This window comes from Delphinus delphis, chromosome 20 (assembly GCF_949987515.2).
Source record: "Delphinus delphis chromosome 20, mDelDel1.2, whole genome shotgun sequence".
NCBI classification, from domain to species: Eukaryota; Metazoa; Chordata; class Mammalia; order Artiodactyla; family Delphinidae; genus Delphinus; species Delphinus delphis.
In genome coordinates, this window is record NC_082702.1 from 45,666,265 (window position 1) to 45,685,743 (window position 19,479).

The window sequence follows — 19,479 nt, forward strand, 5'->3', positions numbered from 1 at the left end:
GTCCCTGACCCAAGCCCATCTCAGGGCATTAGAAAGTTGACAGAAAGGAGGGAGAGTCTGAGCGTCCTGTGCTCACTCAGGGAGGCAGTTAGGGGTAGCCCACCCTCTGCACAGGAAATTAATCTTGGGCTTTTCCTTTAGATCCTAGACCTCTTGGGCCTGGGGTCCTCTGGACCACCCATCCCGCCGCCTACCTTATTCTCACTCATCTCCTACCCTGTGAAGCGGCTGCCTTTGGCCATGACAGAAATCCTGGAGCATTTCATGTTTGTAACTCTACCGTCCAAAGAGCTCTCCCTGATGGAGGAGAAAAGAGAAATGGAAGCAGAAGCAGAGCTTTCAGCCACCCCAGCCTCCTCAAAGGTAAAGGGAGCAGCTTGTCCTCCTGACCTTGGCGGGAGTTCAGTCGGGCCCTCCACGTGGCCAGAAAAAGCAGTGTTGGGTGTCGTGCTCACTGGGGTGTTTCCCTCTACTCTCTGGGGATTCTGCCTGAGCCTCCCTAAGCTGCACCTTCCCCAGGTCTGACTCTTCCTACTCCCCTAAGAAGAGACTGAAAATGACCGATTCTTACCTTCCAACCTTTGCAATTCCTGTGGATGGTTTAGGGAACTTGACGAATCACTCTGCAGCTCATCTGCAAGAAAAAGTAAGCAGCAAAACTATCTCTTTTAAAGAGATATCAGAATGTATTGTGAATCCAAGGTAATTTACACAGTGCATAAGAATACAAGCATCAACAGATACAAGTTAAGGCAACACGCACCATTAGAGAAAGGACAGATTATTAAAGAAATTATATGGGGAAGATTGGATATTTTGGATAAAGTTGCTTTTTAATCTCCTTGCCTGACACAATACAGTAAGATTAATTCCACCTGGATTAAAAATATAAGCAATCAAAATGAAATCATGTAAAAGTAGAAAATATATATTACATATACAATTAGTGGAATAAATCACAAAGCGAAAATAGATTTGACCGATCATATGCAGAATGCATGGATATTAAAAATTAGGGAGGGGCTTTTTATTCCCAGAGGAGCATGGGGGCCCAAAATTTGAATCTCCCCACACAGCCTCCTTCGTATAAACCATGCATGTCAGCAAAAAACAAATAAAATCAGCAGCAAATAAAGTCACCTCTAGCACCTGCCTACAGCTCAGTTAGGTAACAGAGAGCCCCAAACTTCAGTTTAATAAGTAAGTCGGAAATCAACATCTGAGGTCCCAGCATTGGTGGGCAGGCCTTACTTGAGCAGAGTCCAATAAAAAAGATAAAGAAGAAAATATTGCCACCATCAGAGGTGACTGTTACACCAACCTCTTTTCTGAAAACTGACCACTAAGAGGCAAGAGTTTAGCATTCTTTAACTTACGGTTTTAGGAGAAACTCTAGTTCATCTCCAACGGATGAAGGAAAGCGCTTCTTTCTAGAAGAATGGCAGCTAAAATTATAGGAGGCATGGTAGAATTTAAAAAGTACTGGTGTACCCAAGGACATAATTGATTAAGGAGCGCCAATGGATACCCACAGTGCTGGTTTGTCAGGGAACAAGACTCTCACTCTGAGCCAGAGCATCACCCCACAGGTGACCGGCTGGTTACAAAGGGGAAGGTCCACTTTGTCATGGCCACGATCTGGCGGGCACCGCTGCAGCCACACAGACACACTTTGCGTCTATAATCAGGGGTCAGCCTGACATTTTGTCTCCCATCGTGATGGAGTGCGGTGTACACAGCATCATCTCTGAATCTAATCAAGCTTTTAAATCTAATTTTCAGTTTACATGAAATGCGGCAAATAAAGGAATAAGTTAAATGACACTCTGAGAATAGTTAGGAAATTTGCAGGCTATGGAGTATTCTGTAAGAATACGGATCTGGTCTCTGCCAAAAGTCAGTGTGATTGGGAGGGAGGGAGGGGTCTAGATTAAAAGATATTAAGGAAACGCAACAACAAAATGCAATATAGGAACATACTCCCTGCCAGCTTCAAGCGTTCTCTAGAGTTTTGGCCTCCTCCTCAGGGAATGAGGTGCCAAGGAGAGCACTAGACTCTCTCCACTCTACCTCTTCCCTTGTACCCTAGTGTCATAGGCTGGGCCCTGCTGCTCTAGGCAGCCTCCAGCCTCCTGAACCTGCAGCGCAGTCACCGCAGACTGTAGGCACATGGCATGGGCGTCTCTGTCTCCTGCTCCTGTGTTCATAAGATGAATGTTTAAGACCCGGTGCTCATTTTTAATTAAGACCCAGGAGGAGCAGACCACCTCATCTAAGGGGAGCAGACAGAAAACTAAAGAAAAAACAGATCAGACCCGCGAGACTCAGAAGGAGAAACGTCGCACGGCCTCCGACAGGAAGGGCCTTTCTGGGGGAACCTCTGGAACCACTGCTCCCCTGTCAGACATAGAGGAGAACAACCTCTCTGAGCAGCATTCACAGGAGAAATTCCCCAGGTGCGCCTCGGAGCAGCCCAGGGAGGGGAAGGCTGAAGCCCCAGATGGAGGGTGTGGCTGTCACAGCACCAGATGGGAACAGGGCGGTCATGCCTATAACCCCAGCAGGACCAGACTCCTCCCAGGCACCAATCCTGTCTTCTCTTGGCCCGAAGGAAGCGTTCTCACTTTAAAAGCCTGTGTTCATTTTCAGACTGAACCATTTCCGGTGGATCGTACCAGCCAACGGTGAGGTGACATTGCAAGTGCACTTCTCTTCCAATGATCTTGGGATCTTTGACCAAACGTTTAACTTTGAGATCCTTGGAACTCACCGCCAATACCAGCTTTATTGCCGAGGTGTCTGCACTTACCCATACATTTGCCAAGACCCAAAGTAAGTGTACTTTGTTTTGAAAAGAAAAGGTTGACAGATACATTTTCATTTTCCCCCATGGTGCCCTGAACCAGATGCCTCTTAATACAAATGTGGAACTGGGACAGCATCTCAGGCCCTCTTGTACTGGGCTCCAAAGTCAAAGTCCTGTGACATTGACTAAGTCACAGGAATGATATGGTACCATGAGACTGAAATAAAGAGAAAGTTAATAGGAGTGAAGAGGGGGGAAAAGTCTTCCTGTGACAAGTTAGTTTGCTTATTTAACTATATAGCAAATGTAAACAGATTTTGTGTTTACTGTAGGACTTTTTATCCTGTAATATCCATATATATGTGAATCTCCACAGGCAGGAGATTTTTCCCTGAGCTACCAAACACTGAGTCCCTTATGCACCACATAAAGGCACCTGACTGAGCAAGCTAGTGGGGCCTTTTATAGCTTGTCCACCGAGAGGAGCTTTTTTGCAGTTCTCGCCAAGGGACCACGTTGGACAGCGAATTCAGAAGCTGGTTAAGATCCACCAGAACTAGTTTTCCATAGGGTTTCTCAGGACTTTTTCTAGCTGGGCACACTAGAACAGGAAATCCAGCTCCGCTCCATCATCAGCCCCATCAGCTGATAAAGGATCCAGCTCACCCATCATCAGCGGTGAAAGACACCACTGGGAATCTTTTTTCTCAAGTTCAAACTGTACTATCTTCACTCGGGGTTGGGGATGGGAGGGTACAGGAATAAAGGCTCAATAAATGTCCTCAAATTAAGAGTCGTTCTGTCTCCAGACACCTGGACCCTTTGCTGAACAAAGAGTGTTGGGTTCATGTGTACCTCGTGTGGAGGCAATTCAGACAACTCTCCTCTCCTCTTCCTCCCCTGTGTTCAGAGTGGTCTTCCCTCAGCACAAGAGGGACATGAAGGCGAATGAGGTCATCTTTAAGAAGTATATTGTGAGCCTGGAGAGGTTTTACTTCGGGCCACTGCTTTGTGGAAAACCAAGAGATAAGTAAGTGTTCCATTATTTCAAAGCAGATTTCAGACCCCTGGGTTGGACTCATGAATAGGACAAGCAGGGTTCCTATGGAGACGTAGCTTTTACTAACATTGCCTCAGTTAGCCCAGAACCACAAATCAGGAGAACTGGGTTCTTGTGCCCCAAGTTTCTGCTAAGGTCCCAAATGAATGGGGGTGCCATTTTCCCAGATGGGGAAGCTGGAAGAAGACCAGGTTTTGGTAGGGGAAGGTAGGGTCAAGTGTGCACTTTGGGATATGTTAAGTTTGAGATGCTTGGGAGATACAGCCAGTAGCCACGTAAAGCAGGGCATAGTCTATACGGTTTTGGTTCTCAGAGGAGAGCCTATCTTCAAGACAACAAAAGCCACAGGTGTGGATGAGACCACCTAAGATGAGAGGACACAGTAAGGAGAGAAGGACCATGGTTGGAGCCTCAAAGGACTCCACCGCTCACAAGAGGAGAGGCCAGCAAAGAAGATAAGAAAGAGGGCCAGAGCTATGGGTGGAAACCAAGAAAGGGTGGTGTCATGGAGCCATGAGAAGAGGGTGTGGTCAGCTATGTTGATTGCGGCAGAGAGGGCGGAAAGATGAGAACATCAGCGTCCACAGGGTTCAACAACATGGAAGCCATAGGAGGCTCAGCAAGAGCCCTTTGTGGGGGATTTCTGAGGATGAAGCCCAGGTAACGTGAGTTGAGGAGTCAGTGGGAAGTGAGAGAATGGAGACAGAGTGTGGAGATAGCTCTTTGGGAAAGCCTGGCTGTGAAGGGAGATGGAGGGAGTTGAGGACGGGAGGGAGACGTGGAGTGCAGGGAAGGCTGTTCGTTCGCTCTTGTTCTTACGATGTTTGGATGTCAAGGGGAAGTAGCAAGGAAGCGGCTAGAGTTTCCAGAGCACGTAAGGGCCAACAATGGTGCAGCTCCCTGAAACAACACAACGAGATGTGGAGATGATGGCCTTTGCCAGGAAGAGGGACCATCATCTCATGCTAGGTTGGAGGGAGGTGAGACGGCTTCAGGTGCAGGTAGGTTTACAGATTTGGCTGGCATGGTGAGGAGGTTCCCATGGAACTGTTTTCTCCATGATGAATGATGTGAGGTCATCCCTAACAGTGAGGCAAGTGGAAGGAAGTTTAAAATGTTGAGAAAATGGAGAAGGTATGAAACAGGTTTTGTGCAAAGTGGGAGAGGGACAATATTAGAGAAATAGATTAAGATTATCAGGTAGAACCAGGGGCCCAGGTAAGGTCAGTGACCAGAAATATTTAGTAATACTAGTTTTTTCAGTTATATATAAGTTTTTTAGTGTATAGGCAGGGAGGTAAGACTAAAAATAGAACCAGGGTCTCAGCCTAGCATTTATTGTGATAAGTAGAGAATGATTATTTCTATGCCTACTTGGTGAAACTAATGAGCCAACTTAGTTCTCCATTCCCTTCATAACCACCAGTTTATTTCCTAAGGTGCTGAACTAGTAAATGAAGGTGAAGGGTGTTGACTGTTGATGGAGAGGATCTTCAAAGCCCAGTAGAAGGACTTAGGCGAGAGAAGGAGTGGGAGTCAGGTTGATGGACATGATGTACAGAGCAACCTGGAGGTCGGATTCAGGGAAATGATGGCCATTCAGAGAGGCATGTATTCAGAGCTGCACTGGAATTAACCAGGATATGGGACCAGACAGCGGGGATCCAGGAGGGCAATTACAGTGGTCCAGAAACAAGTATTATTCATCTATTCTTTTTTCTTTTCTTTTTCTTTTTCTGGCTGCGTTGAGTCTTCGTTTTGCGTGTGGGCTTTCTCTAGTTGCAGCGAGCAGGGGCTACTTTTCATTGCAGTGCGCGGGCTTCTCATTGTGGTGACTTCTCTTGTTGCGGAGCACAGGCTCTAGGCACGTGGGCTTCAGTAGTTGCGGCACGCAGGCTCAGTAGTTGTGGCTCGCGGGCTCTAGAGCGCAGGCTCAGTAGTTGTGGCGCACGGGCTTAGTTGCTCCATGGCATGTGGGATTTTCCCGGACCAGGGTTCCAGCCCGTGTCCCCTGCATTGGCAAGCGGATTCTCAACCACTATGCCACCAGGAAAGCCCTCTTCATCTATTCTTTTAAGTCTTACTGAGCCTCAATGTCCTCATCTGCAAAGTGGGAAAATAATAGCACCTACTGCACAGTTTGGGGAAGACTGAACTGGTTAGTACATATGGAACTTGTAGCAGAGTGTTCAGTCGTGGTGATTACCAGCGAGGTGTGGAGGCCACCACCACTCTGGCAGTTACACAGACAGTGCTCTGTCTCTTGGACTTTGACTTAGTCTCTGCAATGCCCTCTCCTTCCTTCCTCCATCTTAGTCTGTCCAGAGAGCTTTTCAGACTGTTTCTGGGCACCAGTGGGTACTATGGTGCCCTGCTTTCCTGTGCTATGACCTCCTACGATGTGTGTGTTCATTAATCTTCCTTGTGCCTTCTGTGGCTCCTTTCCTGTTTGGTTCCATTAACTGGGCAGCTTCCAATGCTTAAAGTGCTCCACTCCATGGATCTCTCCCTAAGGCACTAAGGGAACAGAAACAACCTTGTAACAGTGAACAGTTACAATCCGTGTCGGAACAGTAGCATCCCGCACAGGTGTAGAAGAAGGTGGTAAATGAGGTCATCTCTAAGACAGATACGAACTAACACGTTGCTCAGATTATCATCTCTCCTGGAAGTATAAGCTCTGGGAAGGAGAGAGCTACAGATTTTTCAGTCAGAAATCTTTGCAATAGTAATAACAACCATTTATTGGGTATTTGATATCTGCAGCTGTCCTCAGAGCGTTAGGTGCACTATTTCATTTAATAGTCATGGAAATCCTAAGGGATATTATCATCCCATCTTAGAGATGAGGATACCAAGGCTTGGGATGGGAGCGGGGGCTGGTCACATCACAGCTCTAAGTCTTCACAACTACAAAGCTTGTGTTCCTAGCCTCCATGACACTGCCTCTGTGTAGCCACATCATCCTTTGAAATTGCCTTACGCCTCACAGTCTCCTTTTCCACCTGAATTCTCAGCCAGTCCTCACATCCACATCCCTAATTTTTGTTTGTTTCCAGGTACAAGTCATCCTTGTTCCCAGAAAACATGGAGACACTGACAATCCTCAACAGTTCCCCAATGGTCGTGGAGGTGTCCTTCTGTTTTCAGAACGATGTCAAAGCAAACACCTACTTCCTGGAGCCTGTCAACATGATTCTGGAACCCAGTGAGAAGCAGGTACAGTCACATGGATACAAGTCTACCAGGGCAAGGCTTTCTTGGGAAATTTGAGGCCTTGGTATCCTCGGTATAAACGTACTTTGTTTGGACTCTCCCATTAGCAGCTGAACGTTTGGGCCTACCCTACTGCAGTTGGTGTCTTTGAAGACAGCATTGTCTGCTGCATCAAGGAGAACCCCAAGCCAGCCGTCTTCAAATTAAGCTGCCAGGGGGTCCGCCCAGAACTGGAGCTGGACCCCAGACAATTGCATTTTGACCGGCTCTTGCTGCACAGGTCAGAGTTCTGGGTGATACCAGGACCGGAATGACGTTTAAAGAACTTTTAGTTCTAAGGTGACCAGCTCATCCTGATTTGCTCGGGACTTGCCTGATTTTAGTATTTGAAGTCCTGCATCCTGGGAGACTTCTGGTCCTGTGCAAATCAGAATAGTTAGTAACCCTCTGAGTTCACAGGTTGTCACCTTGGGTTCAGTGAATGGACTTCAGAATGGTTAAGGACTCCCCTAAGATCCAAGTGTGTGCATATATGAATTTTTCTCAGAAGAAGGACTACCTTTTTCCAGATTTTCAGTCCATTACCCTAAAAGGTTAAGAATCTTGGTTCTAGAAATTAGAGGACAAACACAGAACACTAGACCAAACCTAGAACTTACATATTCATTCACTGGAATTGTATTACTCTAAATAGAGAATGTTTATTTCTGAGGAAGCTGGGAGAGAATGTTGATAATGTATCCTGCATTCCTTGATCATCACAGCTGGCCCCATTCCCTGATAAATACTTATTAGTGAACTAGCAGTAATAGAATAACCAGACGTGCTTTTTCTGACCTGCCATAATAAATCAAAATCATTTGAAACTGGCAAAATTTCTCTTGGTCTCTGCAGGAAAGACTTCAAGGTAATTCTTCTCCGCAACATCACACTACTTCCCCTGACCTGGAGGATCACCAGCCTGGAGCACCTGGGCGAAGACGTCACCGTGTCCGCGATGCAGGGGACCATAGCCCCCAAGGCTGAGGAGAGCCTACAAGTGCGCTTCCAACCCTCCAAACCCATCAACATCAAGAAGGCGATTCGGTTGGAGGTAAGGCTTCATACGTCTTCAGACTTGGTCACCAAAGTATGTACACACTGGGTTCCCTGACACACACACACCGACACACACATACCCACCAAGCCAGGTCTCGGTGTTACACGGTCCCATCTGATCCCCGTTTGACGCCCCCCAACCCACAATATCCTGCTCTGCTCACAACTGTAAGCTCCATAAAGGCAGTCTTGTTCATGGCTGATTTCCCAGTGGCAAGAACGGAGCACTCAATCAGTGCAGAGTGGATGAATGAGTAAATGAATGAATGAACGGTGTTACTATTCCTCGAGAAGCATTCGATTTCTGATTTAAGACCCCCAAACCCAGTCACCCCTCAGAGTCCTAACTCAGTAAACATCAGCCTCCACCAAGTTGCTCCCAGCAGACACCCAGGAGTCATCCTTGATTCCTCCGTTTTCCTGTTGGCCTCCCCCTCCATCCCAGTCCTCCAACAAGTCTTGTCAGTTCTGTCTCCCAGTGTATCTCCTGCCCATGCCCTTCCCTGTCTGCACTGCCACCACCACCCTCATGCAGGCCACTTGCTGTGTCGCTCACCTGGACTTCCACAGAGGCTTCCTAGCCGGCTTGCCTCTTCCCACTCCCCACAGGTGTCCAGAGGGATCTTTACAATGTCCGTCAAACCAGGTCACTCCTTCCTAAAGCACTAGGCTGTCTTCCCATTGTACTAAGAATAAAGCCCAGGGTCCTCACCTACTTCTGAGTACCTGCCTGCCTCTGTATCCACATCAGGTTTTTCCTGCCTCAGCGCCCTGGCATTGCAGCACCCCTGCCAGGAATGTTGTCCCTATTCTCTGTGGGGGTTGGCTTCTGCCTTAGGGTCTGCTCAACAGCACTGCCTCAGCTGGCTTTTCCTAATCATCCCACTGAGGAAATCTCATTATGTGCAATCGCTCACCCTGTCTTCTGTCCTTCAGAGCACCCACCCCATTCGGACATTATCCTGTTTCTTTCTTTACTTCCTTACGTGAACTCCACTGGAGCAAGATCTTGCCTGAATTGCTCATCATCTGTATTAGTTTCCTAGGGCTGCTGTAACAAATGACCACAAACGAGTGGCTTGAAACAACAGGCATTTATTCTCTCACAGTTCTGGAGGCCAGAAATTCAAAGTCAAGGTATCTGCAAGGCCATGCTCCCTCTAAAGGCTCCAGAGAATAACCCTTCCTTGCCTCTTCCAGCTTCTGGTGGCTCCAGATGTTCCTTGGCTTGTGGCTGCATCACTGTAATCTCTGCCTCAGTCTTTGCATGGCCTTTCCCTCCGTCTGTGTCTTCTCCTCTTCTGTCTCTTTTAAGGACACTGTCATTGAATTTAGGGCCCACCTGGATAATCCAAGATGGTCTCGTCTAGAGATCTTTAACTTAATCACATCTGCAAAGACTCTTTTTCCAAATGAAGTCACATTCACAGGTTCCAGGGGTTAAGACATGGACATACCTTTTGGAGGCCATCATTCAACTCACTACTCTATCATATCCCCAGTGTCTAGCACAGGCCTGGATGTAAAAGGCACTCCGTAAAATCTGTTGAATGAATGAACGAATGAATGAATGAATGTCACTGACTTTTGATGGCTGAGCTGATAATGGAACAAGCAAGAAGTCGCCCAAGCTTCTCTTTGAATACCCCCAGGGATAGAAGACTTACCAGGTATCTCCAAGTAGCCTGATCTTCCTTTGAACATGTCTGACTGTTAATGCCTTGTTCGGTTGCACTCAGAGTTCTCCCTGTAATTTACACACATTAATCCTGTTTCTACTTTTTGGGGCCAGTCAATGGATCGCATTAATCTGTCTTATCACCTACCCCTGACAGCCCTTCCTATAGCTGAAAACAGATATTGATAGATTCGTTCAATCCGCAAATGTATATGAATCCCAGAGATGACAGTCAGCATTTTTTTTTTTTTTTTTTGCGGTACGCGGGCCTCTCACTGTTGTGGCCTCTCCCGTCGCGGAGCACAGGCTCCGGACGCGCAGGCTCAGCGCCCATGGCTCACGGGCCCAGCCGCTCTGCGGCACGCGGGATCTTCCCGGACCGGGGCACGAACCCGCGTCCTCTGCATCGGCAGGCGGACTCTCAACCACTGCGCCACCAGGGAAGCCCGACAGTCAGCATTTTTAACACGTCTCTACACAGACGGGGGTCTCTGCACAATGAATCCAGGCCACACAGCAGGTGTAGGGTCCCAGCTGTGCCACCTTCATCCTTTAGTTAATGGATCATGGGGATCCCAGGGCTTCCCATGGTGAAGTGTGAGAGTGCAGGAGGCAAGCGTCAAGGGGACACTTGGAGAAGTCCTCATGACAGCTATTTATCAACTGGTATGGAAACATCTGTGTAATTTAACAACTGACGTCACATTCCCGTATGTTCCAACCAAAGCAGCCATAGTGGATCTCCCCTCAGGCCCCCAAAGTGGTCTAAGGCTTCCCTTCCCCAGGTTACATTCCTTCAACATCTACACGAGGAAATGCCTTGCTTTCTGGTCCCTTTGAAAAGCGCTCTGGTGAACTCTAATTGATTTTTGCGCCTCTTAAATTTTCCTTCTTATTTTCCTCAGTTACAAAATTTAATTGCCCCCCACTCCCAAGCAGGGAAGCAAAGGAAATAGAATGCTCTGGGTACTTGGTAACTATCAGTAGAAAAGAACTATATAAATTCTGGATCTGATAAACCAAGTTCTTTGTCTTATTTTTCCCTCCTGCTGCCAGCCCTTCTTGTCATCTCTGTCAGAGTTTGAGCATCAAAAGAAGGAAGGTGAACTTAAGCAGTCAGATTTGCTCTGTGAAGCACTGGCAAAATGCTTGATGGAAGATAAGATGGAAACTCTGCATTAAAACGTTTTTGGTGACAGCTACAGATTTCCCCGTTGGCACCTAAAACACAAGCAATGGGGAGCTGGTGACTTAGTTGCTTAGTTTTTCAAATTGAGGCTTCAGCAGAGAGGCAGGTGGTGTCCAGGCGGATGCAGGAGGGCCACACCCACTGCCCAGTGGCTCTTCCCCTTGACACACAGACCCTTTATTGCCCATCAGTAGTCTCAAAAGTCAACAGTTGGATCCAGCTGAGAGCTGATACCAGTTCAGACGTTCTTCAGGACAGTGAGGGAGGTGCTACCACCAGGGGTGACAGCAGAAGGGACAGGGAGGCGATGGAGGCTAGGAGTCTTGCTTTTTTTTCACATTTCCAATAGTAATGATGTTCGTTTTTTTAAAATCTGAAATTTCCAAAAGAGAAACATTAAACGCTTATTTTGTATGAAAAATCTAGCACTTATTTTATATGAAAAATCTGACTCACAGGTTGAATCAGAGACAGAACAGAACGGTTCAGATTTATAAAATTAGTAAAGCAAGGATAATTTAGAATATAAGTGTTTTTCATTTCAACTGTCAGAAAAATGCTCTTCAGGTTTATTTGACTTGAAAGTTCAAAGAACACTTTCCTGCAATGTACACTCACAACCCAAACTTCAGTAAGGTCGTGACAATCATGCAAATAATTGAAACCCAGTAAGTGGACAGGTTGGAAAATGCAGTCCCATTTCCCCATCCTTGTATTGATTGTCTACACCAGCCTTCCCCAAAGGGTGTTACGAAGAACACTCATCCTACCAAATGCTCAGTGAAAACAAAAGCTGAATACATTTCAAAAATGTTCCTTACCATAGCCCCTTCTTCATGATTCCTCCTGCATGTTCCATAGTTCAGGCTCCAAGCACCTTGTGGGTCTTGCTTTTACAAAAGAATTTCTCTTACCCCGACAGGTTTTAGATCCAGACAACCTCATTGGTGTCGTTCAGATTGAAAACATCCTGATCTTTGCAGAGTCCTACGACGTTGCCTTGGACATCAGCTTCCCCAAAGGTCTGTTGACCCCTTCAAGGAAAGGGTGTTTAGAGGTCACATCTTTTAGGCAATATGTTTCTTGTGTAGAGAAAGATCAGTGGTTGTTGGGGAGAGAGGTGGAATTTAGGTAAATAGTAATCACGCAAGTTCAAGTGATGTTAGCAATGTTACTATGAATCTTAATTTCTCCAACTGGAGACAACAAGGCTTGGTCAAAATATAAAATTTGCAGAGCTCTCTTCTGAACAGTCATCTGAGAGTGAGCTCTTATCTGCCTGCCTGTGTTGTTTTTCTATCACTGCCCTAACAAATTACCACAAACTTTATGGCTTAAAACAGTACATATTTATTATCTTACAGTTCTTTAGGTCAGCAGTCCGAAATGGATCTCACTGGGCTAAAAGCAAAGTGTTGGCAGGGCTGCGTCCCCTTCTGGAGTCTCTGGGGGCGAACCCGTTTCCTTGCCTTCTCCACCTTCTGGAAGCCACACACGTCCCTCAGCTCATGGTCCCCTTCCTCCATCTTCAAAGCCAGCAATGTTGGGTCAGGTCCTTCTCACGCTGCCATCTCTCTGGTTCGCCCACTTCTGTCTCCCTCTTCTACTTTTAAGGACCTTTGTGATTACTTGGAGCCCACCCAGAGAATCGAGTATAATCTCCATTATTTTAGTCAGATGATTAGCAATCTTAATTCCATCTAATACCGTAATTCCCCTTTGCCATGTAGGCTAGCATATTTACAGGTTCCAGGGACTAGGACGTGGACATCTTGCAGGGGAGGGAGTGGGGGTGGTGCAGGGCATTATCCTGCCTACCACACTGCGCCAACACCCAGGTTAGGGCCCTCCTTCCTCCGATAGGTCTCCTACTCAGCAAGACTCGTAGAATGTTAAAGCTACATATTTGCCTGGATGTCATTAGTCTTATGTACAACAACACTTACTGCAGAATTATTTATAATAATGGAAGATTAGGAATACCCTAAATGTCTATCTATAATGAAATATTATTATTGTAGGAATAATATTGTAAATTATGAAACAGCCATATTATACAGCCATTAAAATCACACTTATGGGGCTTCCCTGGTGGCGCAGTGGTTGAGAATCCACCTGCCGAGGCAGGGGACGTGGGTTCGTGCCCCGGTCCGGGAAGATCCCACATGCCGTGGAGCAGCTGGGCCCGTGAGCCGTGGCCGCTGGGCCTGCGCATCCGGAGCCTGTGCTCCTCAACGGGAGAGGCCACAGCAGTGAGAGGCCCGCGTACCGCAAAAAAAAAAAAAAAAAAAAAAAAAAAAAAAGAATCACACTTATTGGGAGTTTTTAATTGTTTGGGGAAATGTTTATGACATAATGCAAAGTATAACAATACAGATGTATACGTTATATCCCAATTCTGAATATTATACACATGATTCAAAAATCTTTTTCAACACTGGGAGTTTTAGCTAATGAGAGACGTGAAAGGAAGCACAGTAGTCCTAGGATAGAAGCCAGAGGGAGCCACCCCACTGAACCGGGCGCAAGCGCAGTGTCTGTTTGTTTACTAAGGCTCAGTCACAAGAGGCTTTTCTAGGCACAGTGTTTTCAGAAAACAGATTCTCTGAAATTGTCGCCGTGGATTTTCCGTGTGAACTTCAACTGGAAGCTCCCCTGCTTCTCACTGCCATGCCCACTCATCCCACCCTTCCCCACCCCGGCCCCTGGCTTCTGCAGGAACTGAAGGAGGCCTCGATTTTGGGATTGTGAGGGTCATGGAGGAGGTGAAACAGCCCCTGCAACTGAAGAACCGTGGGAAACACGAGATCATGTTCAGGTAACCTAAAAATCAGACAGCATGTGGTCATCCACATCCACTCATGGCAAGAAGTGTGTTGCCTGAGAGATATTTTTAAAAAGTCGATCAGGGAAATCATAAGGACCATCTCTGCTGTTAGCTCCTCTTGGCTTCAGGTGAATAGAATCCCAACTGCTCTATAGCCTGGAGCCACAGGGGTCTGGGGGTCGGGGGAGAGCCTCAGGGGGAGGTTGGGAGGAGGAGATACTGGGGTGAGGTATGGTCTTAGGGGTGGAGTGAGAGACCGGAGATGGCGGCCCTGGCCTTAAGCCATCCTGCCCTCCTTTCAGCTCCTCTCTGTTTCATAAGTTGGCAGTCTACATAGGATTTCATGTAAAGACCGAGGGATTTTCCAGTTTTCTTTTTTAATTTTAAGAACTACTGTATTATAGACTCCAAGTGGTGGCCTGGTGGAATAGAGCTCCAGCTTGTGCTCATCCTTGAGATTAAAAATGAAACACTAAATAAAGGAGATTCCTCAGAGAGGAAAGCGTGACGCTGGGTGCAGGGGGGGAGGAGGTCCCTCAGGCAGTGCCAGCACCTATGGCCAGTCGATTTTATGGAAGGTCATCCCTCCCCCAGAAGAATTCAGAGTTGATAAAGGAACTTCCCCCGGCAGACCTGGAGGCATTCAGCGTATTCATGATAATTTCGCTTTAGTTCAAATATTGCCGAAATTAGAGCAGTCCCACCTCAATACTACCGTTCCTTAGAACCCTAAATTGAAATAAATAAATATAAATAAAAGCTAAACTGGAATCCTGCCCGTCGTGAGTTTTGTTTTAGATTATGACAGGGCGTTAGCTCTGCTCTTCTAGGCTTCATGGAACAGAGGCACCCTTGGGTTGGAGTAAGTGATCAGGGTTCACTGAAGGGATGTGCAGGGGAGTGAGGAAGCACAGGCACCATGCACATAGCAACGAAGGGCCAGGTCTCCTGGACCCTACTGGGGATAACGTGTGGGTCCCCACGGCAACTGCAGGTGTCTCGCCTCAGCTTCAGTTTCTTGCTCCAGCTCCAGTCCCCCTGGCATCTCGTGAGTCAGCTTTTCTCTGTGACCCTTCACCTCACCTGCATTGGGCCATGGCCTCACTTCTGAACACCTCTGTTGCATGACTTCTGCCCCCGCCCTTTCTCTCCTCCCTTAGATCCTCTGGCTTCTGCATCACTGTTGCCTCTGTGTGTGCTGCATTCAGTCTCAGAGCAGGGAGGGAGGAAGGAAGGGGGACAAAGAGAGAGAGGGAGACAGGGAGGGAGAGAAATGAATTGATTTAGTTGGTCCTTATCCAGCATCACGTGTTCCTATTAGACACAGCTCTCCTGCAAGGACCCCTCTTAACCGCAGGCCAGAGATGGCTGTCTTTGCCTCAAGCACCAATGCTTGGCCTGGTCAATCCTGGCTAAGGAGGGGTGGTCACAGAGTACAAAGCACAGTGAACACTGCTACGCATAGTGGTTAAACAGGGCTGGGGACATGGCAGGCACTTAACCGTCTAGAGTCTCATCTCTAGTGTCTTGGGTTCCCTAGATAATGACTAAAACTGACTTTTTATTCTTGCCTCTCAGCTTTTCTGTGGACTCCTTAGGGATTTCAGCAACCAATATAAGTTCCATGATCTCAGTCCAACCCAAGAAGGGCTCACTGACCGCAGTGGAAAAACCCACAAATGTCCAGGTGCTCTTCCGTGCAAAAAAGGAAGTGAAGATGGAGCACCAGCCAGTTCTGCGCTGTCAGGTAAGCGAGCTCAAAGGGAGGACTCACACGGTGGCAGGCTCGTGGGACTCACGCCTAAAGGAAGCGTACGCAGTCTAACCCATGCTCCGGGGGGGAAAGGGAGTGCTGGCCTGGTGGCAACCAGAGAGGATACACCAGGGCTTAGGGAACTATAGGCACGGGTAGGTCGGGTGGGAGGTATGCAGAGTCATCAGAAATTGACAACCCCAGAGCAGAAATGTGACCCCTGGTCTTCGGAAGAGACAAGACCAGAGATAGGGAAACTGAGTTTCAAGTCAAAGTGAAGAGAAGGGAAGTGAAAATGGGAGGCACACGTGGTGCATTTTGACCCACGGCTGGTACACGTTAAGTTTTATGTTAGCATTTACTCGTATTGATGATGCAATAATATGAAGAGAATGATACAGAGAACTTGGCTTCATGTCAATGAAGAAAATACGGAATGAAGTGGACAGTCATGGAAATTCTGGAGTTATGCTGGTGGCTGACATCTTCCCAATCCTTTTTCCCTTTCTAGATTATTGAGCCCAGTATCTCAGAAGGAGGTAAAGTCATTTCCAGCATCCCAATTAAGATCTCTGTGAATGCCGTGTTCTCCAGATACAGCATCATCCCCTCCTCCATCATCAACTTCGGGGCTTTGATCTGTGGCACGCGCAAAAGCTCCTCCTTCACCATAGAAAATCGAGGTGTGATCGATTTCAAATACACCCTCTATAGGCTGACAGGGGAGAGCGCCCTCCATCAGAAGAAAATGTAAGACAAGTAGTTTCTTAACTCACACCGTTCCCTGGTTAATCAGTACTTCATATTTTACAATGAGCTTTCATATAGTTAATCTAAATTCACCCCCAATCCCCTTTTGTGGGTAAGGTTACTAAGGTTTAGAAGTGACTCCTCCAAGATTATGGAAGAAATCATCAGTGGATCTCAGTTCTGAACCCACATGTCTGACTCCAAACTTCACATGCTTTCCAACTGCTGTCCAATATATGATACATTTTAATTGAACAAATGTAAAATCTTCTGCATGGGATTGTGTCTGTTGTCCTGGTGCTCCTAGTGTGCTACATTACTTACCAGTAAGTCATTGTCCTATCTGTCATTCTGTAGGATTTATAACAGCAAGCTAAATCAAAAGGAATCATAGCTGTGCTTCATCATGGGGGATGGCAAAGGGTACCCTGGAAATTTGGACTAGAGAAAGCCTGGTGAGGGCCTTCTTTCCCGGGACTGTTTTTACCTTCTCCCCATGAAGACACTTTATCACAACAGCTAACTTAGTAATTGTTCCAACAGCAAAACTCTGTATTCTTCAAAAGGTGGCTGTCAATCAATTAATCAAAACCATTTACCTTTCTGAGTGCTTTTGGCTTTTATTTGTCATATTCCTTTTTGACAAATTAGGGATTGTTTTTACCAGTTCCCAGGTACTTTGTCTTGACTTTCAAATGAATTGACTTTCTAAATAATTAGTAATTTAAGATTGACTTCCTAATTAATTGTTTTAAATCAGACATACAGTTTTACATTGTTTGTAATTGTTTTATATTTTTGTCGCTCTCCTCTTCCATTTTGGCAAAGTTTGAACATATTAAGACATTTTTAATTAAACTGTCTAAAGTCTCTTTCTTCCAAATCTAATTTCAACCTAATTTTTTATTACTTATTTTATAATTTAATAATGTTTATTTATAGGTATTATAATTTTGTTTTGCTTTAAATTGGTTTTAATTTTAATTTATTTTTCATCTTAGCATACACAAATTCATGCAAAGCACTCAAACTCCAGTTGTTCTGGTCATTAAGCAAGTGAATTCTCAAATATATAAAACTCTCAAAAGTTTAAAATTGTACCTCAAATACATTTGAATATTTTAGGTGAACTGGCCTCTAAAAAACCAATTATTGGGTAAACTAGTTTCGAGTGAAGTGAACACCTACCAAAACCTGTGTTTGTGCTATTGTTTACACTAAGTCTTAAAAACACCGTGACTCTAAATGTGAAGAAGAGGGACAGAATTTAATCTATTTGCCATTGCACTTTTTAAGTGATAAAAGATTTGAGGTCTACAAATAATTTCCACACACAACTTTCCAGTGAACTCAAGTAAACGTTTAAAATTATTATTTACTTGCAGTAAACTTCAATGTCCTTATGAATCATAGTTAATAAGTATAATTTCTGCCTACTTCTTTCACAACTGTTCAATGAGTTTGGCTGATGATGAATAAGCCGGCTATGCTCCCCGATGCCCTCTTGGGCAAGGAAAGGCCCTTTCCTCCATTCCAAGGAGAAGGGACCTTGCAAGCAGACAGGCAGGTGGTATTTAATGACCACCCTAACCTGAGGGTATGCTCTTGCTTCTTTAAGCAGCGTCAGCCGTGTTAGACATGCAAGATCCCGGGAAAGAGAGAGCCTCTACAGGACTGGACCTTCTAAGGCAACCAAGTTCTCTGACTCTGTTCCGAAAGACGTAAACGCCACAAACCAGGTGAGCACCCTTTTCCTTTTTCCCAGAAACCCCTGTGTTCTAGCAACAGAAACCTGCCAACTAGTTCTAGCAACAAATACCTCCCTAGGATAGTGGGATTTGAATTTTGAATATTCCTACTATGGCAGGAATATTAAATAGTTATAATGAAATATCATTTTCCTCTTGAAATAAGGAGTTATGGCTTTTAATTTGGATATCCTCTTTTGCTTTAAAACCTTCACTGGCTCCTCATTGCTTTAAAATTAGTTTCTACCCTTCATAAGTATTTCAATCAAGAATCATTTGTTGATATGAAATAGAAGCCCATTCAGATTGGCTTAAATAAAAGGAGATTGCAGCCAGTTAAGCCGACTGTGCTCTTTTCCCCATGGGGGCCCTGTGCGCAATGGCTGCAAACAGCAGCCTCCTCGGTAGTGTATGCGGCCTGTTGCCTGTACGGGTTGCCCTAAGGGACCTTGGAGACAGCCCTTTCCAGTGGACATTAATGACTGGCATGCTGTCCCCAATCTAGGCTCCAGACAGGTATGCGTGGTGCCTCTGGAAAGCCCCAGGGCACAGTGACCAGGGTCCACATTGGCAAGGTCATAATGTCCATCCGCACCAAGCTGCAGAACAAGGAGCATGTGATTGAGGCCCTCCGCAGGGCCACGTTCAAGTTCCCTGGCCGCCAGAAGATCCACATCTCCAAGAAGTGGGGATTTACTAAGTTTAATGCAGATGAATTTGAAAACATGGTGGCAGAAAAGTGGCTCATTCCAGTTGGCTGTGGGGTCAAGTACATCCCTAATCGTGGCCCCCTGGACAAATGGCGGGCCCTGCACTCATAAGAGCCTTGGAGCCGCCCCCTCCCTACCCATGCCCACCAATAAACTCTACTTTCTTTTCCCTGTCAAAAAAATAAAATAAAAGGAAATTTGAAGACTTTTACATCTGGTAAGATGAAGTAGACATCTTTTCCCCTAGTCTTCCAACTAAGTACAACTAAAAACCATGGACATTATGTATAAAACAAACACAGAAGACTGAAAAATGGAGAGAAAAAATCACACCAGCTAGGGTCCTTGGGACCCAATAGACATCACAGTGATGAGTTCCCTGATTTCTTTTTGCTTCGTATACCCTAGATCGGGTGCTGAGGGAGCCAGCAATCCAGAAACATCAACAAGCACGGACCAAAAAAGGCCCCAACAAAAGCCTTCTCCCACTAGCCAAAGGACCAGGAAAAGGTAGCCTAGCAAGACAGAAAACTTTCAGATAAGAACTGTAATATTACAGTCAAACATGACAGAGAAATCTGTGGTCCTACCCCACATATTTCAAGCACAGGCCAGTGGGGAGCCGAGACTTCTCACTCAATCCA

At 46.0% G+C, this 19,479-nt stretch overlaps 1 protein-coding gene and 1 non-coding gene across 2 annotated transcripts in view; both read left to right on the forward strand.

Moving 5' to 3' along the window:
• HYDIN (HYDIN axonemal central pair apparatus protein) overlaps positions 1-19,479 on the forward strand; it is a 432,285-nt gene that overhangs the window by 354,037 nt on the left and 58,769 nt on the right. The window contains 12 exon segments of the mRNA XM_060000506.1: positions 142-363; positions 2,248-2,456; positions 2,650-2,832; positions 3,717-3,836; positions 6,926-7,085; positions 7,190-7,362; positions 7,977-8,175; positions 11,970-12,069; positions 13,766-13,865; positions 15,453-15,621; positions 16,139-16,377; positions 17,999-18,116. Of these exon segments, the coding sequence (XP_059856489.1) occupies positions 142-363; positions 2,248-2,456; positions 2,650-2,832; positions 3,717-3,836; positions 6,926-7,085; positions 7,190-7,362; positions 7,977-8,175; positions 11,970-12,069; positions 13,766-13,865; positions 15,453-15,621; positions 16,139-16,377; positions 17,999-18,116 (1,992 nt within the window).
• Positions 18,452-18,586, forward strand: LOC132417408 (small nucleolar RNA SNORA70). The gene has a single exon (XR_009517842.1). It is a non-coding gene; the product is annotated as a small nucleolar RNA SNORA70 (small nucleolar RNA).